At 39.5% G+C, this 25,933-nt stretch overlaps 1 protein-coding gene across 1 annotated transcript in view; it reads left to right on the top strand.

The window, feature by feature from the left end:
- The window catches only part of CNTNAP2 (contactin associated protein like 2), a 1,679,055-nt gene that overhangs the window by 822,096 nt on the left and 831,026 nt on the right, over positions 1 to 25,933 (top strand). Inside the window, exons 5-7 of the mRNA XM_030551435.1 lie at positions 10,255 to 10,458; positions 12,810 to 12,994; positions 19,477 to 19,620. Of these exons, the coding sequence (XP_030407295.1) occupies positions 10,255 to 10,458; positions 12,810 to 12,994; positions 19,477 to 19,620 (533 nt within the window). The remainder of the gene's footprint in view (positions 1 to 10,254; positions 10,459 to 12,809; positions 12,995 to 19,476; positions 19,621 to 25,933) is intronic.

Below are 25,933 nucleotides of genomic sequence, written 5' to 3' on the forward strand. Positions count from 1 at the left end.
CATAGTAGCTAAGCAATTATATTTAAACTACAGATTTCAGTGTTTTGGTTATGTTTTATAAATGGGAAGCCTTAGAGATTTTGACATTATCTGTAGATTTGGGTCCCTCCTATGAAAAAAGTAAAGAAATTTCTATTTGAAGTTCTGAGACTTTAACGCCGGTTTATTATTGTTAGTTAATTATTTGTGAACATCAAAGATAGTTCTATGTGTCTCACAAGAATGTGGTAGCTGCCCGAAATTTAGGAAGACACAACAAATGAGTGTCATAAACAGATGACATTTGGGCAGGCAGGAGGATGGTAATAAAATCACAAAATTGATAAATGCACAATGAGTGTCTCAGAGGCTAAGGGTGGGGTTCATGTATGTTAGCTCTCTTCCCCTTCGCATCTGGTAGGCTTCATGACTTCATCCCTTTTGAGAAGAATTTGAATATGGTGGAACTATTAGCTGGAGGAATAGGTGGCTATAGCTTGAGGTGGCTCCATTGACTTACAATGGTATAAAGGCTAAAAACTCTACCTATCCCGCTGAAAGTGGGAATAGTCTTTTAAGAAGCCCACAATGTTATTTAATAGAATACTCCACCCAAGTCAAGAAATCTCGTACAGGAGAGGTATATTTTTTAAGGCTTCAGAACTGTAATTTCCTTAATTAAAGATTTAGGAAAATTAGTATCCTTGTTTAATATTACAGGCGTAGTTTCTCAGAGCAATGAGACTTCATTGAACACAGGAGAGGTCCACGTTCTCTGTAGCTTGGTGAATTAAGAAGATCTCTGTGATGCCAGGGTCAGTACTTCAGTGATTTAGGACAGAAAGAATCATATATTTACATTGTAATTATAGAAATTATATGGTGGTAGTGTCTAAATAAGCTAACATGTCATGGTAATTGTCCTAACATTAAATAGTCAACCGTCACCACATAAGGAACATGATTATTACCGCAGTTCTACATACGGGAGCTCATAAACAGATTTACTGTGTAATCTGCAGGGCACTGATTTATCCAAGACCACGTGGGTCCTCCCAGCATAGCACTGCTGAAGAGAATACTACTAAGCAGAAAATTACTGCTGTGTTTTATTATTATTGAATGATTTTTCAAGACACATGACAACAAGGGGCCAGGTCCTGCAGACACTTAATTTTACTAATGCGAGTGATCAATGGGTCTACTCGTAAATAAACCTAAACATGTATACAAGGATACCTGTCTCTTTATGGGCACTATATCATGAATCCATACGATATTCAGAAGATTGACATTTTATTTTTAATGTGCAAGATATAATATGATTTTATATATGATATAAGATATTTTCTAGTAAGTTGCTTTTTCCTGATTCGTGTTTCATAATTATTTCAGACAAGGTCTTGGGAAGGAGTTGGGTGGGTGGGGCAGCTCAAACAGTTATACTCTAAACAACACAGTGCTTGCTGTCTGGTTTCTTTACATGCTATAATACCTCGTGTCAAACTTAGGCCAGGTCTGTAGTGAGTGTCTGCACAGAAGCACTACAGCATTTTTAGTGAAGATATAGGCATATTTTCCTACATCATAACTATAATAGCTTATTTTTTTCAATATGTATATTGAAAGGTATAATTTTCAATATGTTGTTGAAAAAATTTACTTAGTTTCAATTCTTTGTAAATTGGGTGAGATCTGGGGTTTAATCCAAAAAGCCCATTGAAGTCAATGGAAGGATTCCGATTGCCTTCAATTGATGATAGATCAGATCTCTGATGCTCAAATGTAACTGCTGCAGACATTAGTGGGAGGTACACACAAGCCTCAATGATAAAATAATACAGCTCATTTAGAGCACTAAAGCAGCAAGAAACAGATACATGCAGGAGTATTCATGGCATTGTTTAAGGGACATTCTTTATAGTATCTTAGAAATCAATGTCTTTCAGCTTGTAATGGCCATGATTTTTATTTATTTTTTGCTATTCAATGTACGTGACATTTTACTCATCTGTTATATAGTTAATATTTTCTGTGGATGAGAATACATTTAATACTGGCTGAGTGGTAACGAACTGAGCCATTCTTAGAAGAGCAAAAATAAGCATGTTGGATGTGAAAATCTAAATTGTTCCTCTCAGATTTTCAGAACTGAATAAATGTGGTTTCCACATGGATTTTCTACAAATAGATTTCATGATGGTTTTCCAAAATTGCTTATTAGATGTGGAATTCTCAAGAGAATTGTAGATATAACTCTACTTAGAAACAAGCACTTGGATCTGCTGTCAATTTTATCTTTTAAAAACAAGCAAGAGTTGTTATAGGGAACTCTGTAGCCAATCTGACATGATGACCTGTTTTTATTTACTACTTTGCTGACTGAAGATTTTCAAGGGTGCCATAATCTTCTACATTTTGTGTACAAATTGAAAAGTATTTCCCCTCCTATCTCTTGTTTGAATTCTAGTGTGTTCCTTACATTGCAACTAGCTTATTTGGACTTCACATTTATTTATGAACTAATCCATACTTAAGAATTTATAATTTATAAGAACAAGACCAAGACAATAGTTTTGGCTGAACTTAGAAATCAATGACTATGTATTACAATTAGGGCTGTCAATGAATCTGAGTTAACTCATGTGATTAACTCAAACAATCGTGATTTAAAAATTAGGGTTAGAGTGATTAAAAAAATTAATCATGATTAATTGCAGTTTTAATCAGACTGTTAAGCAATAGAATAACAATTGAAATGTATTAAATATTTTGGATTTTTGTCTACATTTTCATATATATTGTATTCTGTACTGCAATTGAAATCAGTGTGTTATTTTTTATTACAAATATTTGTACTATAAAAATGATAAAAGAAATACTATTTTTCACTTCACCTCATGCAAATACTGTAGAGCAAATAAAGTATCTCTTTGTCGTGAAAGTGCAACTTATAAATGTAGATATTTTTTGCTACATTACTACACTCAGAAACAAAAATATGTAAAACTTAAGTCCATTCAGTCCTACTTCTTTTTCAGCCAATCGCTAAGACAGACAAATTTTTTTATATTTACAGGAGATAATGCTGCCCTCTTCTTATTTAAAATGTCACCAGGAAGTGAGAACAGTCATTTACATGGCACTTTTGTAGCCAGCGTTGCAAGGTATTTATGTGCCAGATATGCTAAACATTCATATGCCTCTTCATGCTTCGGCCACCATTCCAGAGGACATGCCTCCATGCTGATGATGCTCATTTAAAGAAATAATGCATTAATTAAATTTGTGACTGAACTTCTTGGGGAAGAACTGTATGTCTCCGCTCTGTTTTACCCACATTCTGCCATATATTTCATGTTATAGTAGTCTCAGATGATGACCCAGCACGTGTTGTTCATTCTAAGAACATTTTCACTGTAGATTTCACAAAATACAAAGAAGATACCAATGTGAGATTTCTAAAGATAGCTACAGCACTTAACCCCAGCTTTAAGAATCTGAATTGCCTTCCAAAATCTGAGAGGGACAAGATGTAGAACATGCTTTCAGATGTCTTAAAAGAGCATAACTCCAGTGTGGAAACTACAGAACCTGAACCACCAAAAAAGAAAATCAACCTTCTGCTAGTGGCATCTGACTCAGAGAATGGAAATGAACATGCGTCAGTCTGCACAGCTTTGGGCTGTTATTAAGCAGAACCCGTCATCAGCATGGATGCATGTATTCTGGAATGGTGGTTGAAGCATCAAGGGACATATGAATCTTTAGCATATCTGTCATGTAAATATCTTGTGATGCCGGCTACAACAGTGCCATGTGAACAACTTTTTCTCACTTTCAGGTGACATTGTAAACAAGAAGCAGGCACCATTGCAAATGTAAACTAACTTGTTTGTCTGAGCAATTGGCTGAACAAGAAGTAGGACTGAGTGGACTTGCTAGCTCTAAAATTTTACATTGTTTTATTTTTAATGCAGTTTTTTGTGTAAATAATTCTACATTTGTAAGTTCAAATTTCATGATGAAGAGATTTCACTACAGTACTTGTTTTAAGTGAATTTAAAAATACTATTTTTTTTACAGTGCAAATACTTATAATACAAATAAATATAAAGTGAGCACTCTACACTTTGTAGTATGTGTTGTAATTGAAATCAATATATTTGAAAATGTAGAAAACATCAAAAACTATTTAAATAAATGGTATTCTATTATTGTTTAACAGTTAGATTTATCACACAATTAGCCACAATTAGTTTTTTAATCACTTGACAGCCTGAATTACAATGAATTTGTATTGCAAGACATGTTTTATAAAGGAAGAAGGATGTTTGTAATAAATGTTAGCACAGTCGCAGCTGATGTGCACTAGCCTTATCCTATAGGTGGCTATACTGCAGTCAGATGTAAGTATCATCCTCAAAAACTCATAGTCTACTGAGGACTGTTGTACTAGCCAGAGTGATCATGGTTGGTGGCATTGCCCCAGGCATCATGTAGTGAAGTTTCCACATATGGTTCAATCCTGTGAACCCCACGGGTGGGACCAGGTAGGATCAGGACATGCACTCTTTTGTACATTGATGGAGAGTTTGCATGCATGTTGTGCTGGGGTGTTTTTGTCACTCCTGGCGATATGTTCAAAGATTGCGCAACACTGCTTTTGAATATAATGAGTGATTGAAGAAAGGCCAGATCTCTGTGAGATTATGACATTTAAACAAATTCAAACCACTTTATGCTCAGGATTTGGCACTGACAGTGGATATGGAATGTCTCTAGCCTCTTCAAGCTTGCCTATAAGAGAGGGCAGGTTTCTAACCTGTATTGCAATTCAGGTTGTACATGGATTTGATAGATCCTAAACTTTGTCTCAGCACAAAGACTTCTTTGCATCCATAAGCAAGACATTGACTTAATGTAGGACGCAGCGAGACCTATTAATCAAAACGTCCATTTTGCTGTGACCATTTAAACTCTGCTTGCAGCATAAGTAGATGAACTCATCACTGCTATTACAGTACTCTGCCCTACCTGCATCAGTGTTTCTGGTGGCCCAGCTCTGAGGTCCCAGACCTTGAGCTTCTGCTATGAAACATACAATCCCATAGTGTGGCCACCATCTTGAAGACCTTGGAGAGTGGGGTTGAAATTCTATGGCTTTTCCACAAGCAAGATAGCATTGTCATGTCAGTCTTGGTCAGAGAACACTTGACCAAGTTTGATTCTGATGTGTAGGGTGGCAAATCCTAATATCCAGTCAATAGCTCAATAGAATAGTGTCAAGGTGAGACTGTGTCCCTGCTGCACACCTGAAGTTGTGTAGAAATGTGGCAAAAGCCATGAACCAATGCACAGTCTCGCTCTAGCAGTAGTTTTAAGATCATGCACCAGATTGGGAGGGGAGGGATAGCTCAGTGGCTTGAGTATGGACCCGCTAAACCCAGGGTTGTGAGTTTAATCCTTGAGGGGGCCATTTAGGGATCTCGAGCAAAAATCTGTCTGGGGATCAGTCCTGCTTTGAGCGGGGGGGGGGTGGACTAGATGACCTCCTGAGGTCCCTTCAAGCCCTGATAATCAATGATTCTATATGATTTAGCAGAACATTTAGAACACCAACAAAGTGCTGACCTATCAACTGAATCAAAAGCCTTTTTGATGTCAATATAGGCCCCATAAAGTAGACTGTTAAATTTTTGGTATAACTCAGTCTGAAGCTGAAGAGTAAAGACAGCATTCCTTTTTGACCACCCAGCTGTGAAACCTGATTGCTATGAATGATGATTTAAGCATCATTTTTATTTAATTATTAAAAACTTTCAAAGTTTGACTGAGATGACAAACAGAGAGAGGGTCAAACTTGATTATTTAATTAAAAATCTTCAGAACAGAGCCCAGGTCCAAATGCAATGTGTGTTGACCTATTTCAATAGTGAACCGAACTGGAACCTCAAATCAAATAGCCACTGAACTTTTGAGAAATTCAGTTTCTGGATCTGAGAATCCTTATTTGGACCTTTTTTTAGGCATAATCAAACAAGGAGTTATGGTCTCAACTGTCCTCGTACAGTGGACATTTGTACAATGTACTCCTCCCCCATTTTGTTTGAAACTTTGTGCATTTTGTTTTTAAGAGAAACCCACAACTGGACTAATGGACATTGTGGGCCAGGATATGGGAACACTGGCAGAGATGCACAGCACAACTTGCATAACAACTTCACCTGGTATAGTGGTATGATATAACTGGCCTGACCAAGGTTGTTATTCCTAGAGATGAGTTAGAGTTAAGGCTGAGAATATATAGCCCTTTAAAACAGCACTTATGGAATGTTGATAATGTAGTCTTTAAAGAAAATGCTGGGAACCTAGAAGATTGGAATTAAAGATTCTTATTCTGACCTGTCTTCCCAACAGACTTCCTTTTGTGAGCTACAAACACAGCAGAAGGGGGTCAGGATGGACTGTGGACAGATCCATATATTTTTCTCAAACTGACACTACTTTTCTTATAAAATATGTTGAAAATATGTTGGAAAGGGCTCTCAAATTTGTCAGTAGGTGGTGCACAGCTATTTGCTGATGGCCAGCTGTCTGCTACCGTGTAATGTACAGCAGAGGTTCTCAACCTTTTTCTTTCAAATGCCCTCCCAACATGCTATCAAAACTCCATGACCTAGTGAGGGAGGGGAGGTGATGGCTTCAGCTGTGGGGTCGGGGGGCAGCTTCAACCCCAGAGGGCTGCTATGGGGGGGAGGTTCGGGAGCCTCATGGGATGGGAGGCTCATGGCTTTTTCCCCACAGGGCAGGGGACTTGGGGCTTCTGCTGTTTGGGGTGGGGGGACAGCTTGTGGCTAGGTATGTTGGGGCTGGGGCTGCCCCACTTTCCAATAGGGCAGTTTCAGCTGGGGCTGGGGACACTGGGGCTCAAGGCAGCTTCTGTCAGGGCTTGGGGCTCGGGTTTCAGCCCCATGGGGTGGCTTCTGCCATGGCTCAGGGTGCCTGGGCATGAGGCTTCTTCCCCGGAGAGAGCCGTGCTGGAGATCAGGGCTTTAGGCCAGAGTGGGTGGCTCTGGCTCCTGCCCCACAGGGTGCTGGGATTCAGGATTCCAAGCTTCAGCTGCCGGGCTCTAGGGCTCAGGGTTCCCAGTGGCCCTGCTTGGCAGACACTCTGAAATGGCTTGCAGCCCCTCAGTGGGCCATGGACCCCCAGTTGAGAATCACGATATAGGACCGATGGAAGAAGGAAATGCATTATGGGTGCACCTTGACACTTAATATCACTTTATTTGACAACTGAGCTGAGAGGGAGGATGGAAAGGGGGGAGCAGACTGAGGCATAAGGAGGCTTTTCTGCAGAATCTATACATCCCAGCACCTTTTTCTCCTCTATGGGGAGAGGAACAGATATGAAGATTCTGCTCAAATATGTGGAGTACTCTGCAGTCTTTGGCCAGGCAGTGTAGAATGCATGGTGATGTGTAGAAAGGTAGTTTAAGAGTTGTTTCAAGCCACAGGGTAACTAAGGTTAGTTTCCAGCTCATATATGGCCCAGTCAGGCATCCACTGACATCAATTACAGTCTTTCCATTGACATCAGTTGGCACTGAATTGAGCCTATCGCAAAGGTGCTTAAGGTAGATTACATTACGTTTTGATCTCAAATAGCCTCTGAAATAAACTCATCAGCTGCTGGTCTGCAACCAACAATCACTTTATTATTTTGGGTTTCTTTACAGCACACAGACTTAAAATGTGTGCATAATTTTTAAGGTAGAGTGACAACCTGTTTAGCTTTCTATAATGTATTTTCTTTAGCTTTCTATACTGTAGCTTTCTTTTCTTTAGCTTTCTATATTGTATTCAGAGCTGGAAGTTTTTTTAAGCACCATTAATGTGAAAATACTGTACTACCCCTTCCTTCAACCCTTAGCAGTTATAATCATAATATCTACCCATTAACAAGAAAGTTGGAAATATATAAGGCCATTTCATTAGCTGCTCTAGATGTAAAGCTCCAGAGTTTACAACCATTTATGCCACCTGGGAGTCTGACAATAATCCAATCTGTATATGTTGTACAAACTTACTAAAGATATCTCAAAAGCAAATGACCAATACAGCAAATAGGTGTCACAGACTTCACCCATCATGTAAAGAAGCTTAGAATCAGTGCAGTGAAATTCTACCGAAGTGTTACTTTAATTATTTTGGGGAAAACACTATGTGATGGAAGTACCATGTATTTCTCTTAACCTTTGGTCACTTAGTATACTGATGCTTAAATGGTGTATCAATATGTATTTAATCAACGTGACAGCAAGGCTTAATCCTAATTGGTGATGAACAGGTTAATTAACAGAGACAGAATGGTTTGTTAATCTGTCACTAAGCAAGAAGATGCAGTTACTTTTTGTAGCACTGACTGTTCGGCTTTCAGTAAAAAAATTACCGAGTGTCACACTGCGGGCTTTTCTGTTACACTCAGAGAGCTCTGAGGTTGACTGCAAAAGCTGTATCAGGAATTATAGAATGGGACTAGGACACCTTATGGACAGAGCATGTATAAGTGGCTCCTGATAATAGTTAAAACCCCAGTTCAGCAAATAACTTAAGGTGGTGCTTAAGTCCCATGTTGAATAGGAATGGACATAAGCATTGCTTAAGTGCTTCACTGAAAGCACTTGAAAGTGAAAGTCCTAATGAATTCAGGTTGCAATACATACTCTTATTTATGCACATACATACAAAATTTTCTAAGGAAGCCTTTAAAAAATTTACTATCCCACTCACCCACGGTGAGTAGTTTTTGTTTTTGTTCTTTTTGTTTTCTGGAGATTTTTTTTTAGAGGGATGAATGGGTAGAACATTATTTGTGTTTTTAATTATCTTCAGTCAGTGTGGTTAAGGACAAGTGAGTATTTTAAAGATATTGCAAGCAATCCCAGGAGAACAACCCACAGAGGCGCAGTGTTGCAGATAATGAAATTTCCATCCTGATTTCATCTGGAGCATAAAATGACTTGTATGTTTGTTATGTAGGTATGATTATTTACTGCTGCATTTGAAGGGATGTCGGTAAATGCATATTTTAATCAAAATTGGGGGGAAATTTGCAAAAAATATTCATGAATATATTTTGCAAATTCTCAAACAAACCAGTCACATTCATATCTATTTTGAATGATATTCAGAATTATTCATGCCAGCAAAGTTTGGAAAATAATCTTTTTTTTTTTCCCATAAAGAGAGAGAAATTAATTTAATGACAAAGCTATTTCAGGCAGAAATTGAAAGCGTTTGCAAATATTAGGTCATTCAATCATTTAGTGACTAGGAGGATTTAGGTGACCAATCACATGATATAAATAATGAATCATGAATAGCAAATACTCCTCTACCTCAATATAATACAACCAGATATAACACAAATTCAGATATAACGCAGTAAAGCAGTGCTGTGGGGTGAGGGCTATGCACTCCTGTGGATCAAAGCAAGTTCGATACAACACTGTTTCACCTACAACACGGTAAGATTTTTTGGCTCCTGAGGACAGCATTTTATCGAGGTAGAGGTGTACATGAATTCTTACAGCAAAATTAATGAGAAAACATTGACTAAAATAGTTTACAGAAGTAATTTGTCAAACAAATGCTAATAAACAAATTCATAACAATCTGTATCCATTTACAGATAGTTCACAAACAGAAAAATATGGTAATTTCACTGGAGTGTGAATTTTAGGCCTGATCCTATTCCAGGTTAGTCCTAAAATTTATGAACATTGCAAGGAATCTGGTCTGATTTTATTATTACCAGGGAAGTTTTGCAGTGTCATATTTCATTGATAAAAATTCACATACATGCATCTCTAGTGAATTTTCTAAGAGGCATCAGATAGGTAGACTTTTAACAGCCACTGGGAAAGTTTTCTTTCCTGCTTTCAGGTTTGAGTAGGCAAATATTTGTGAGTAACACCATGTTCAAGAGAGATGAAAGGGAGTTTGAATAAAACCTGTAGGTTATGCATCTTTGAGTCTAATTTATGATATCCCTATGAAAAAATAAACATTAAATACATGTCCTACCTGGTTGTTGTATTATATATTCTTCCATTATATTATAGCCTAGAGAAAACATATTTACAATTCATATCACATTCATACATTTATCCTGCTCAGATGTAATCCACAAATTGTATGTTTGCGTTTCCAGTGGCCACAGTAATATATAATCACTAAGCAACAATGTTATTTACTTCTTCCCTTTAGGGGCCGATGTTATCAATTTTGATGGCCATGCTGTGTTACCATACAGATTCAGGAACAAGAAAATGAAAACATTGAAAGACGTCATCACTTTGAAATTTAAAACCTCTGAAAGTGAAGGTGTCATCTTCCATGGAGAAGGACAGCAAGGAGACTATATCACCCTGGAACTGAAAAAAGCCAAGCTAGTCCTTAATTTAAATCTAGGTATGCTTATTCTTTAAAAATCATTTTAGGTACATAATTTAAATTCAAATACCATTCTTCATTTTTCTTCTTCTTTTGCTTGTTGTTTTAAGCAGTATCTTATAATCAGATCATCTGGTGAAAATGCAGAACCTTTTCCTGTATGCAGTATTTTTATGAGTGTAGATTATGTCTTACTATCTACGCAAAATGTCAATAATATGAAAATGAAACCACAAGTAGAAACACGACAAAAAACAATAACACAATAACTGTTCCCAAAAATGCATCTTATTCTTGGTATAGGGCATATGCGGTGCTGGTTAGCTTTGAACAGATTCATTTATAGTAGAAGTAAATGGCTTTGGGAGAGAGGGTGCTGATCAGGGGAAAGGCCAGGTGAATTTAGGAAAACTTGGGAAGCTGCAAAGAAAACAGTGAGGGGCCCTCACTGAGAAGCCATGGACTAATGCCAAGCTGAGGTCCAAGAAGACTGCCTTATAGAAAGTATAGCCAGAGGGGAGGTAGAGTGACAGCTCTGGGCTGCAAATGCTTAAGGAGAAATCCTGTCCCTACTGAAGTCAGTTCTGGAACAGGATATCACCCTGAATGTCTGATATGATCTTCAGCTTACCGATCTCCATAACCTGGTGCCAATGTTGCTAGAGCCTATACCCTAAGCAAGTGAGATGACTATTGGGACACTTTGAGCAGCTACTTTTCATATGGGCCCATTCTTTCTGTTAACTTTGAGATTGGGAAATTAGTAGGTTGGCTTTTGTTGTGTATCCAGTATATAATCCATCATATAACTAATTCTGTGGCAAGATTTAAGGAGACCCTAGATGATGATAAGTGTAGGCTGTGTTCATAAAATCTGAGCACTAGAGTGCCAGAGTCAGATACAGGCTCCGTCTGTAGTCAGTTGCCTCATTAAGGAGTCATCTATATATTTATTACTCCCGAGTCCAGTCTTTCCTTCTGCAAGAGATATTACAGGCTTATGAGCAGTTTGGTTTATAGGCTGAATTATATAAAATAGTTTTGCTCATATGAGAAGGAAAGTGTGTAAGTCGCATTAGGTTCATTTTTTCTTAAAACAAATGCCCTTTAAAATGAGGTTTCATGTAACTTTTGCCTGCTTCTCTTGCAGTCATGTGAATAGTAAATTATTCTATTCATGTATTATTTACAATGAATAGTAATTATTTCCACTAGCATTTTCTATTCTGCTTCTTTTTCTAAAGATCAACAATATAGGCAGATGCTGATGAGGACAGCACATCTTCCTGTAGCACTAATCCATTTTTAACAAATTTCACTGAAATTATAACCCACTCATTTCTCAGTTTCATTATATTTCTCAGCTCAGCCAGCTTGAATAATATATAATAGCTTCCATACATTTGCTTGGCTGGGGTGTGATTATACACTCTGAGGAGATAGGGGAAGGAAGGATCTTCTAAGACTCGAAGTCTGAGTTCCAGTGATGTTTAATGCTAAGAAAGTTTCAGCTCCATAAATAGATTTAGATTATGCTGCATTCAAAACATGGAAGATTGTGGCACAACTTTCTGATTTTTTTCTAGTCATCCCTTATTGCTGACTAAGACCAGGTCTACACTACTATCTTTTGCCAATATACCTATGTCAGTCAGGGGTGTGAAGAGGTGTGATCCCTAACTAACATACCTGTTCCACCAGAAGTGTCTAGTTTATATGCAGTTATACCAATGCAGTTATACCAGCACAGTTATACTGTGCTTTGCCAGTATAGCTTCTTTCCCTTCTGGGGCTGGAATAAGCTTTACCTGCAAAAAAGCACAGTTTTTCTGGTATAAGCTGCATCCACAATAGGAGTGCTTTGCTATTATAATATGTCAGTATAGGTATAACTACACACCCTTCCAAATGTAGTCCTGGCCTAAAGCTTTTCTGTTATCAGACCTCAAGGGCCAAGTCCTCATCTAAGTCAGTATAGTTCCACTGAAGCTGGGAATCTGGCCCAAAGTCTAAATACTCTAATGAAGGTGACAGCTTTTCACTTTCTAGGGCTCAAACACAGATAATCTCTGATTTATAACAATTTTATAACTAACAAGAAGTGGATATTACTATAAATTTCCATCGAACATTTTCTGTTATCAGTAATAACTTATATACCTCACAGATTAGATATTTGGTATATAACCTAGCTAAATATATTAATGGCAAAAACTCCCGAATGGACAGATCTTGACTTCACAACAGTAATGATAGTGTGTATGCAACATGTTTCTTGTGAAATATGATACATCAGGATGAATAAGTTTCCTAAATGACACTGAGTCTGAGTTAATCATCTGCTGCTCTTCTCATCCTCTCCATCTCAGGTAGCAACCAGTATGGCTCAATTTATGGTCACACATCTGTGATGACAGGCAGCCTCTTGGATGACCACCATTGGCACTCCATTGTCATAGAACGTCATGGGAGAAACATCAATCTAACACTGGATAGGCACATGCAACATTTCAGAACCAATGGGGAATTTGATTACCTGGACCTGGACTATGAGGTACACAGTGACAGCTGTTGCTAGTTCTCCTTCGTATCAGCTCTTTAGAATAAAACCAAATGTACAAAAGAAGAACAAAAGCATGACAAAATCGGAAAGCCTGAGGCACAAAATTAGTTGCACCTGCAAAAGAAATAAAAGGCAATAGGAAGAGATACTATAAATACTTTAGAAGCCAGAGAAAGACTAAGGAAACTGTATGTCCTCTATTTAGTTGGGAAGGGATGTTTATAACTGATGACATCAAGAAGTCTGAGGGGATTAATGCCTATTTTTTTGTCTTCACCACAAAAGTTAATAGGGACCAGATACTCAACACAATTAATATGACCAACGAGGGGGAAGGAAGCAAGCCAAAATAGAGAAAGAACAGGTTAAAGAATATTTAGATGAGTTAGATATATTCAAGTTGGCAGGACCTGATAAAATTCCTAGGGTATGTAAAGAACTAGCTGAAACAATCTCGGAACTGTTAGCCATTATCTTCAAGAATTCAGGTGAGATCCCAGAGGACTGCACAAGGACAAACATAGTACCTATCTTTAAAAGGGGGAACAAAGAAGACCCGGAGAATTACAGACCAGTCAGCCTAACTTCAATACTTGGAAAAATACTGGAACAAATCATTAAACAATCAGTTCATAAGCCTCTAGAGTTGGGTTATAAGGAATAGTCAGCATGGATTTATCAAGAACAAATCATGCCAAACCCACCTAATTTTCTTCTTTGACAGAGTTACTGGCCTAGTGGATGAGGAAGAAGCAGTAGACGTAATATGTCTTGTTTTTAGGAAGGCTTTTGACATAGTCGCACATGGCATTCTCATAAGCACACTAGGGAAATGCAGTCTAGATAAAATTATTGTAAGGCAGATGCATGAGTGGTTGAAAGACTGTACTCAAAAAGTGGTTATCAGTGGTTCACTGTCAAGTTGGGAGGGTGCATCCTGTGGAGTCCTGTGCGAGGTCAGTCCTGGATCTGGTACTATTCACTTCTTTTTTTTAATGACTTGTAAAATTGTATGCTTGTAAAATTTGAGGATGACACCAAACTGTGTGGGGGTATGGGGAAGGTGGGGGTTGCAAGCACTTTGGAGGAAAGAGTTAGAAATCAAAACAACCTTGACAACTTGGAGAATTTGTCTGAATTCAACAAGATGAAATTCAGTAAAGACAGGTGCAAAATACTTCACTTAGAAAGGAAAAAAATCAAATGCTCAGATACAAAATGGAGGAATAAATGGCTAGGTGATAGTACTGCTGAAAAGGTTCTGGGAATTATAATGGATGACATTTAATATGAGTCAACAATGTGAAGCAATTGTGAAAAGGCAAATAATATTGTAGGGTGTATTAACAGGTGTGTTGTATGTAAAACACGGGAGGTAAGTATCCTGCTTTACTTGCCACTAAGGCCTCAGCTGGAGTATTGTGTTCAGTTCTGGGTGCCACACTTTAGGAAAGATGTGAACAAATTGGAGAGAGTCCAGAGAAGAGCAGCTAAGAGTGATTAAAAGATTTAGAAAACCTGACCTATGAGGAAAAGTTAAAAAAAAACAACCTGGGCACGTTTAATCTTGAGAAGAGAAGAAAAGGGGACCTGATAATAGCCTTCAAATATATTAAGGGCTGTTATAAACAGGACTGTAATAAATTGTTCTCCATGTCCACTGAAGGTAGGACAAGTAGTAATAGGCTTAATCTGCAGCAAGGGAGATTTAGGTTAGGTATTAAGAAGAACTTTCTAACTATAAGGTTAGTTAATCTCTGGAATAGGCTTCCAAGGGAAGTTATGGAATCCCCATCATTAGAGATTTTTAAGAAGAGATTGGACAAACACCTGTCAGGGATGATCTAGATTTACTAGAACACAGTGGGCTAGATTTGATAACCTCCTGAGGTCTCTGCCAGCCCTACATTTCTATGATTCTATGAACTTTAGCTTTTCTGCTACATTTATGGCTTTTATTTTAATCAGTGCTTTTAGTTCTTAGATTCACTCCAATTTTCTACAAAGCTCTGTAGTTCGATTAATTTTAAAACTCAGTTCCTCCATTTATCTGCTAGATCCCAAGTCTGCCAAACTTCAGTGCCTGCTGTAAGATTCATCTGTTTTCTCAAGCATTTATTTATTTGTTGGGTCTTATAGTGTTTACATTACTGCACAAGTAATGCGTGTGGGCTTTTTTAAAATATCTTTCAGTACTTAGAGATTGTGCTGACTGCTTTAATAAATTATGAAAATAAATACACTTTCCTTAATGGCAAAATGTAAAATACAATAAATAAAATTAAAACAACTGTAAGTGCCCCAAAGTCTGTTATCTCATTCCAAGTGACGAGCATGCTCCTGAACTAGGAGGCTTGTGTTCAAGAATAGAAATAGGGATTGGTTTAACCCACTGACCTTATCTTGTGGCAAAGAAGGCCAAGTAGAACCATTTTACTAATATAGGCCCTGATCCTGCACCTCTTATCAATGAGAGCTTGTTCACCAATCAGAATGTATTCTCTGTAAGCAGGAGTGAAAGTAACTTAAAGGACTTACTGGTACGCCGGAGTCCTGAGTGGGGCGTGGCTTCAACCAGAAGAGGCAGGGCCTTTCAAGATTTAAAGGCCCCAGGGCTCCAGCTGTGGCAGGAAACCCCAGGGGCTTTAAATCACCCTGGAGCTACCAGCTGCAGAGGCGGCTGGGAGCTCAGGGGCGAATTAAAGGGCTTGGGTCTCCGTCCGCCGTGGAGCTCTGGGCCCTTTAAATCACTGCGGGAGCTGCAGGGAGTCCTGGGCCCTTTAAATCCCCGCTGGAGCCTGGCTGTCAAGGCCCCGGGGCTCCAGCAGCTGGGATCAGGCGGGGATTTAAAGGGCCTGGGACTTCCCACGGGGGCCAGAGAAGCCGTTCCAGTCTGGCATGGCATACCGGCTTTTGCCGGTACACCCTACTGGACTGGACCGGCTTACTTTCACCTTTGTCTGTAACGGACAATGGGAAGGGAAGATTTAGACAGAAATGTGTTTCACCTCTGAATTCAACAGCAAATTTAATAATAATAATCATCATCATCAGAAGTAAATGAAGAATTTATAGCAAATAATGTCTTAGATTAATCTATATCATGTTTCTATTTGATTGCTGCATGACTCGTATTGTCATTAATTTGTTCATTGTCCTAGACCGATAGATGAATATGTGTAAATGTGTTGAAGCCCATAGGTTGCTTGTGGGATCTCTGCTCTGGCTGTATATTTGTCTCTTCACTATTTGTTATTAGTTATTTGTGCTATTTGATTGGTTGGCTGAGTCACGCAGAATTGTTTCCGGCCTTGCAACTTTTATAAAAAGTAGTACAAATACATCAGTTATGAACTTGCATGAACCTATATTTGAATATATATTTCTGTGATTCTCTTTTTTGATGAATGTTCTTTTGAGTGAAAAACATTCATGTGAATGTTTGAGGGAAATGACTTAAAAGAGTGGCAAATGTCATTGAAGTAAATTAATGGTTTCATTCAAACAAATGCTCGTGAATATCTTTTTTCAGTACTCATCCAGTTCTAACAAAAGATAATTTACACTTATAATTAGGGTTTTAAAAGTACTAAACACTTGAATTATGCCTCACAACAGCCTTGAGAGGTAGATATTATTAAAACTGTTTTTCAAGCAGGTAAATTGAAAGCACAGTTAGGATAAATGAGTTACCTAAGTCTGCACAAAAAGCAAGAGGCACATATGGGAAAAACCTATGTTTTCTGACTTGCAGTGCCGTGATCTATAAGCTAGAATACACTCCCTCACCCCCGCAAGGTAGAAATAGAATCTAATGTTTGCACACCAATTAAACACCTGCAGCTGGCCTGTGTCAGCTGACTCTGGTTCACAGGGCTCCGGATCTGTTTAATTGTGCTGGAGTTGAGCTTGTGGGAACTTGTGAGAGGGGAGGGTCCCAGAGCCTGGGCTCCACCCCAAGCCTGAACATTTGCATGGCAGTTAAACAGCCCTAGAACATGAGCCCAAATCAGCAGGCACAGGCCAGTTGTGGGTGTTTAATTGCAGCATAAATATGAGGCCTGAATCTCTGTCCCTTCCAACCAGTAGGGCATTTTCCCAATAGCAATCCTCTGAATTATATTCCACTTTGGATGTGTGTGGGAAGCGCCTCATTTCTGATGGAAGTTACATGAATACATCAGAGAGAGAATGTACTTTGAATTTGTTTCAGTGATTCATATAAATGTCAGTGGTTAGCTCTGAACTGTCTATCCCCTTTCCTCTCAATTAACACTGTCTTTTTAGTTGTCATACACTACATTTAAATGTGCTGCCCTTATTATAAACTAATCATAGATGATAAAGCTGAGAGAATCAAAACTACATTTCAAATAGAGAAATTTATTTTTTAAGTTTCTCTCTTTCAGAAGAGATAAGCAAGCTAGAGAAATTGGCACTATTTCTGATTGATTATGGTTTTAATGAAAAAAAAAATCTATCAATCCCTCTGGATTTGCCATCCTGTGTGGTTGTCTCCTTTTTTTCTTCACAATCTTTTTCTTTTCCAATTTATTGCCTTTTTTCAAGTGCATCAATACTGGCTCACCAAAGATTGTGTTGTACCAAATAAAACATTGATCCTCAATTGGTGTAAACTGTTGTCATTTCATTAAAGTCAACAAAGCTTAGTCACCAGCTGAGGACATGGCCACAAGATTATATGAAGGAGCCAGTGTGAGCAATTTTTAAAGCCTTTGGTTTCCAGATCATTGCATTAAATAGGTATTAAATTGTACTTCTTAAATACTAACTCAAGGTTCTTCCTCTCTTTAAGATGGAAAATGATATGTTCAAAACAATTTTTAATAGATAATGTTTCCCTTGAGTTTCCTTTTCCTGCTCTAAGTAATAACCAATGGAACTGACAACGAATGATGTTTGAAAACTTATTTCATGCAAAGCCAAGAGTCTGTGTCTAAGAAGTTTGTGTGAGCATTTTTGGGAAGGAATATACTTTGATATATTATTGGTACCACCATCTGTTTAATATAAATACTAGGGCTGTCAATCGCACTGTTAAACAATCATAGAATACTATTTATATAAATATTTTTGGATGTTTTCTACATTTTCAAATATATTGATTTCAATTACAACACACAGTGTCCAGTGCTCACTTTATATTCATTTTTATTATAAATATGTGCACTGTAAAAATAAAAGAAATAGTATTTTCAATTCACTTAATACAAGTATTTCAGTGCAATCTCTTTATCATGAAAGTTGAATTTACAAATGTAGAATTATGTACAAAAAATAACTGCATTCAAAAATAAAACAATGTAAAACTTTAGAGACTGCAAGTCCACTCGGTCCTACTTCTTGTTAAGCCAATTGTTCAGACAAACAAGTTTGTTTACATTTGCAGGAGATAATGCTGCCCGCTTCTTGTTTACAATGTCACCTGCAAGTGAACAGACATTCTCATGGCACAAATGTAGCTGGTCTGGCAAGATATTTATGTGCCAGATGCACTAAAGATTTATATGTCTCTTCATGTTTAACCACCATTTCAGAGGACATGCGTCCATGCTGATGACGGGTTCTGCTCGATAACGATTCAAAACAGTGTAGACCAATGCATGTTTGTTTTCATCATCAGAATCAGATGCCACCAGCAAAAGATTGATTTTCTCTTTTGGTGGTTCAAGTTCTGTAGTTTCCTCGTGGGAGTTTTGCTCTTTTAAGACTTCTGAAAGCATGTTCCACACTCTGTCCCGATCACATTTTGGAAGGCACTTCAGATTCTTAAATCATGGGTGAAGTGCTGTAGCTATCTTTAGGAATCACACATTGATACCTTCTCTGTGTTTTGTCAAATCTGAAGTGAAAGTGTTCTTAAAATGAACAACACGTTGGGTCATCATCCGAGACTGCTATGACATGAAATATGTGGTAGAATGGAGGTAAACCACAGTGTAAGAGATGTACAGTTCTCCCCCAAGGAGTTCAGTTACAAATTTAATTAATGCATTATTATATGAATCGCCGTTAGAAGTCAGAGAATGATTCCAAACAAATAATTTGACTGTCTCCCCTACCTTGTTTATAAATTTTTCTGCAATGGATATTTCTTCCAAATCATTTATTATTTGATATATTTCTTGTTCAATAGCTTGTGAGTGAGTGATTCATGATGAAATGTCTAGAATGGGCTGAAAGGTCACATGGTATGCTTTGTTCCATATAGGGATGAATTTTCGTCTCCAGTGTGAATATTTGCAGTTACAAAATCAAAATTTGCTTTCTTCTATTTTTTCTTTTTTGCAGTGCTTATTTAAATTTGCTGTTTGGGCAAACAGTATTGCTAGCTATCTCATTTGTTGTGTGTCAATGTTCAGGAAAGCAAATACATCTGCAGCATATTTGTTTAAAAATTCTAATATATTTCACTCCAGTTACTATCTACGGTCTCTTGTTTGTTTTCAAAGATAACCTTTGGTGGCATGCCTTTTTCTGGGAAGCCAAGTTCAAATAGCAGGAAAAACTTCAAAGGCTGTATGGAAAGCATCAATTACAATGGTAATAATATCACAGACCTTGCCAAGAGGAGGAAATTGGAACCTTCTAATGGGGTGAGAACTTTTCATTCTCATCTAAACTTCTGGGAAGTAAAGGAGCATACATAGATAGTGTGCCTCTGTGTGTAGCTGATATCCATGTGATATAGTCTAGTAACATGATATGATAAATAACTTTTATCACATATCTGTGCAGTTTACCACATACTTATGAGCACGTTACTTTACCATTGTGCCAGCTCCTCATGGGTCTTACTCCAACATTCCAAAATGTTTGTGTAGTTTCAGAGAGCTGCCACTTAAAACAAAAAAAACCCACCTGGTAACTTTCTCCTTATTTCGTTGGATTATACCTACCTGAGGAGTTAGATTAATTCCTGAGCCAGTTATAGCTTTCCTAGATGTAAACATGATATGACTTTAAAGTCTAATTGCTTATGTCCCTAAAGAGCTAGCGGTGGGAATACCATTGGGGAGAGGAGATTCTCCACTTCACCTGGCATTGGCTTCTAGCCCTGGAAGGCCTCAAGATATCAGACTTTAAAGTCATGATCTTTTTTATAAATAGAAAAGCAATTTTAGAGGTAGTTTACATTATATTAATTTCAATTTTTCTCTCCCTTGCAAGATCTGCACAATGGTACTCATGATAACAAAATCCTATGTTTTTACCAGAGAAGAGATACAAGAACTAGTCCCATTAATATTTTTAGCCCTCTTTAAAAAAATTCCTAAAATAGCTTTTATGTAATATATGTGGCACACATGGAATACATGGTGGTGTAGTGTAGAATAAATGTGTTACTGTCAGGAGTACAGAATGACCTGCGTACATCATTCATGGCTTCCCCCTTCATGAGCATTGCAACCCTTACAAACTCATGCCAATAATATCTCCATACAACATCACACCATCATGTACTCTTTATAAATACAAATGCATATGTGGTGGTGATAAATTGTACAACATTTCTAATTAATCTATGCATACTGTACATGGTTTTAATATTTATGCTCTGATATAAAGTATCTGTGGACTATGTCTGAGTAATCATGACTGTAGGAATGATAATTCTGAATTTTCTGATTTACATCTTAAAAACTCTGAAAAAGCTAAACTTTAAACAGTACCATTGTATTGCAATTTGTTATTTTACACCAAGTTTCATCAGACATGACAAAGCCATTAAGCATGATGTGCATGCCAGGTATGAAACTCTGCTTTCAGTATAAGAGTTTTAAAACCCAAACAGCTCACCATCCAGAATCCTTAAAATTGCTCCTGTGCTTCAGAGGATTTCCTGCCAGGCAGGGTGAAATCCACTCAATAATATTGAATTCCTGTGAAAATGGTGCTCTGTTTTCTGTAGGATATGTGGGATTTTAAGTGTCCTACACTGTACAGGACAAATGAGCTAAGCAACACACATTATATGAGAAATCTTGCCAGCTTTTCAGTTGGGTGCCTAATTCAGGCCTGATTCAAAAAAGCATCTCTGTTATGTGCGCTTAAGTCCAGTTGAAGTCAATATGATTTAAGTCCATGCTTAAATTCTTTCCTGAATAGGAACAGTTTTAAACATGTTACTTAAGTTTTTTCCTGAATTGGGGCCCCAGATAAGTTGCATGATTTTCAAAAGTGCTGAACACCCAATGACAGTCTTTTAACCTTTGGGTGCAGTGGGTGTTCAAAACCTGTAGAAATCAGACTACTTATTTATTTGCATAAATAGGCACAGGGATTGATGAGAATCCCTCTTTTTTTCTATGAAATTCTATTACTCCTGACATTACAGTGAGATCTACAAATGTAGAGTTGTTATACACTAGTGCGTCATCAGGAGTCTATTGCAGGCTCGTTTAATTCGATGGTTCTGTTGATTTCCAATTCTAAGAATGACTGTAACAATAGAAGTGACCTTTGTTTTCAGTAGAATTATTTACACTGCCTCACCTCTGCAAAAACAAAATCAATTTTGTCCTAATTAAACCAACATGGATTTTTATGTTCCTTGCAAAAGCTTTTTTGCTTTTAGTCCTCAGCCTGATTTAGCATGAAAACTGTGTTTTGTTGATGATAGTATTGTTAACCGTGTTCATTCCGATGGTGTCTAGAAATCAACTAAGATTGAGCTCCCATTGTAGTAGGTGCTATACAAACACAGAGTTGTAGAGAGCCCCTGCCCTGACAATCTTACTATCTAAGTAGACAAGACAAACAAAAGGAAGGGAAAAGAGATATAACACAAGCAGAATGGTCAGTGTTAGAGCTGGGTGGGAAATTGATTTCCTGTCACACTTAAACTATTCTGTGTTGAGATGAACCTGAGACTTTTCAAAGCTTTTTTTTCAAAGAGAGAGAGAGATTCATCCCAGATTATCCAAGAACCAGGTGGTCCCAGCTGAGTGCCACTATCACCACGCTATTCTAGAATAGGTCCCTCTCAATCTCTCCTGTTGAAGTTGTTACACTTAGTATGTATAATTAAATATTTAGTAGAGCAGGGACTTGAACCAGAAATTCCCACGAGTGCCCTAACCACAGGATTACAGAGTCAGTCTCTCTCGCTCTGACCCAATAAATATTGAGTGATTTATTTAAAAAATGGAACAGCTCCAACAAGAGTGATTGAGGCGGAGACTGACTCTATAAGCTGGAGGCTAGAGCTCTCACTTGGAATGTTGGTGACCTAGGTTCAAGCCCCTGTCCCTAATCAGGGTCCTGGGTCTTCCACATGCCAGATGTATGCCTTAATCACCAAGTTATTAGCTGTTCTGGGGTTGATCTCTCTCTCTCTCTCTGTCTCTCTCTCTCTTTCTGACAAGAAATAACATCCTGGACCTGAGAACACCTTCCCAACTGAAGTTTCATTTTACTGGTACATCAGCAGATCGGCATTTTCTTACAAAAATCCGTTGTGTTGAAAAATTCCCAACCAGCTCTAATCAGTGTTGTGGCAGCAAATTTAATGTTGCTTCCACTATTGGCAGGGGGAGGAGGAGGAAGAGAGGAAGGGTTAGCTAGGAGGAAATTGGCTAAATAGAAAGAGGAAGAGGAGAGGAGTGATGAGAGCAGAGTGAGTGAGAAGGAGGGGAGAAAGTATGAAGGGTAGGCATGGACTGAGGCTGAGGTGAAGAGACTGTGCAAGAGGGGACAAGGAGTGGATTGGAGCAAACAGGCAGTCAGCACAGGTCAAAGAAAGTCCAGTGAAAACCATAGAAAATATCCATGTCCACCAGTCTCTGTTTAAATTGCTTCCACAGCTACTCTCCTGTCTTCAGCCTCTGCCTGGCTCCTCCTTGCAGTTTCTTTCCCCACGGCCACAGTGTGGGGGACAGAGGAAGGGGGCTTTCCCTTGCACAGTTCTGGGTCTGGAAGGTGTTGGGGGAGGTATTTCCATGGATGAACCCCATTTTACCCCTGTCTCTTCCCCACCAATGCAGCAGGTCCCTACTTAACCACCTTCTGCAGCTGCTCTGCTAGCTTCAGTCTCAATGCATAAGCTAAATAGGGAGTATTTTTTTATTTAAATTATGTGCGTTTGACCAGCACAGTGTTAAGCATGAAGATGAGTAAAAGTCTACTTTTAGAAAAATAATGAACCAACAGTTGATAAAAACGTAAGCATGGGATATAGGCTTTGCAAAACAATTCATTCTGAGTTACCTCTCTTTTGAGAATATGTATGTAACTTTAGCGCCCTTGTGGCCAAGATGGAGTCTGCTCTGCAGACAGCTCTGGCCAAGAGAAGGCATGCGCAGGAATGCAGCAGGAGAAATCCCTTCCACCCCAGGAGCACCTGTTCCAACCCTCCCAGAGTGAACACACACACACAGGAAAAGTACAAGGGATATAAGAAAGGGAAATATTTATTTACAGAGGGATGAGAGGAGAAAAACAAGGGGAAATATAGAGGGAGCAGTAAAACAGGGTTGCATCCAAGCCAAGCCCCCACGGGCCCAGTGGTAGCACTATCTGGAAGGACAGGCACTGAGCAATGTGTCTGCACACAGAGTTCAAGAGTCCTGAGCAAAGTTCCAGTCAGTGGTGAGTCTTGGGTGCTCCTGGTCGTCTTCGGCACCAGTGAACTTTCCCCAGCAAACCCCCCCAGTGCCCCAGCGACCACCTCCCTACTTAATTAGCTCACAGCCTCCCTCCTTGTTCCCAATGCAGAGTCACATGCCCCAGTACTCACGTCCCCATGCAGCTCTGAGCAGCCATGATACCGGGTCCAGCTCCAGCCTGTCCTTCTCAGGCAATTCCTTCCTGGCACAGGGTTCCTCCTGGCTTCTGTCTTGGGGTGTCCCCAATCGGCCACCCTGTCTTTCTCAAGATTCAGGTAGGTTCTCTGCTGCTTCACTTTGCAAGGACCGGCTTGCTGCTGCTGCTCTCTCTCCCTCGGAGCTCCAGAGCCACCCCCTGGAGTTTCCGGCCTTTTTTCTCATTTCCCCCCAACCCCCAGAAAAAGATTTAAAGGGGTCATGCTCTCTAAACCCCAAAGGGGTTACATATATTCAGTTTGTAGTTCTGTTAATTGGGAAAAGGTTTTAAAAGGTAGTCATTTTTCCAGCAGTGGTGATGCCTGGAAGTGGGTAGGAAATAGATCACTTATAAATGTAAACTTAGAGTTAATTTACAAGATAGGGTAAAGATCATAATGCGAAGCCCAAGCTGTCTAACTTGAGAAGCTTCCGCTGATGGTCTTCTAGCATACTGTTAATAATTTTGCAGTAAGAACAAAAGTCTCAACATAAATGCATGGTATATATTTGACTTTCAGACTTCAGTGCTGGATGAGTATTTCAGCAATTGTTTCTGAACCTAGTCCATAGAAAAGGATCCATTTCTCTTTGAAAAATATGAATCTCTTTATTGTGGCAAACTTCAAATGAGTTCTAACTCTTTGCCCAGCCTTAGTAGACAATCTTAGTGAACTGGGCTTTACATAAAGAGTAGTTTCCTGATGATGTACAATCATGGAGGGAAATAATACTCCAGTTTAGATTAAGTTGAATATCTCAGTAGAGAAAAGATCAGGTCGGCTAACTGACAGAGAAACATGAAGGGAGTTATAGCCTAGAATTATATGCTTCTTCCACAAGAAATCCTTTACACTGTTAGCATTTAGGAATACATTATCTCATTCCTGTGTAAGGGAGTTGCATGCATTCACTCCCATTAGCAGTAATGGGAGTTACAGATGCAACTCTCCCATACATTAGAGGCAAGAGAGGTTTAAAGGTTCAAGACAGAATGTCAATCAGTTGTGAAAGCCAAGGCTCTTTGTCCAGAGGAAAATCTCAGTTCTTCTTCGAGTGCTTGCTCATATCCATTCCAATTAGGTGTGCGCGCGCCCCGTGCACGTTCGTCGGAGACTTTTTACCCTAGCAACACTCGGTGGGCCAGCAGGTCGCCCCCTGGAGTGGCGCCGGTATGGCGCCTGATATATACCCCTGCTGGCCCGCCCGCTCCTCAGTTCATTCTTACCGCCCGTGTAGGTCGTTGGAACTGTGGAGCACGGCTAGCTGTTCTCCACCTCCCTAGCATTTCACTCTTCTACAGTATAGTGTATATAGTTCTGTAATTATAGTAATAGTTGTAGTTATAAAGTTAGTTAAGTGTAGTTTGTAAATAGTTATACAGAGGATCGGGGGTTCGCCCCCTTTTCCTCCCCGCGGTGCTGGGGCCCATGCCCAGTTCACCCGGGTTTAAGCCTTGTGCGGCCTGTCATCAGCCGATGCCCACAGGAGATCTGCCCGACTCCTGCCTGAGGTGCCTAGGCGAGTCCCACCTTGCGGACAAGTGACGGATCTGCAAGGCGTTCAAGCCCCGAACGAAGAAGGAGCGGGACAGCCGCCTGAAGCAGATCCTGATGGAGGCAGCGCTGACTCCCCCACCGTCGGCACCGACTCCGGCACCGGGACCAAGTGTCGCCTCCGCTCTGGACCGCCCGGCGCCGGCAAAGGCTTCAGCTTCCCACTCGGCACCGGCCCGGCACCCTAGCCGGCACAGCTCCCTCTCCCCTAGGAGCAAGAAGCACAGGGCTCCTGCGGTACCTACATCTGCACTGCAGTCAGAGTGTGCCTCCAAACCTGACCGCCCGGCACCATCATCTGCCGCGGCACCGAGCGTCGTCGCACCATCGACTCCGGCTCCTCAGGGGCCGTTGAGTCCGGTGCCTCTCAGCTCCCCAGTGAGAACAGCGGTTGAGCTTGTCGCACCCTCCACGCCGGACACCTTCTCCGTTGCATGCGACCTCATCGCTCTGACAGAGCCCGAGCTGCCCCAACCCCCCGCACCGCCGGTGCAGGTTCTTCAATCGATGGGCAAGCCCGCCATGGTGCGGCCACATTCGCCAGGCACTAC

This window comes from Gopherus evgoodei, chromosome 2 (genome assembly GCF_007399415.2).
Source record: "Gopherus evgoodei ecotype Sinaloan lineage chromosome 2, rGopEvg1_v1.p, whole genome shotgun sequence".
Classification (NCBI taxonomy): Eukaryota; Metazoa; Chordata; order Testudines; family Testudinidae; genus Gopherus; species Gopherus evgoodei.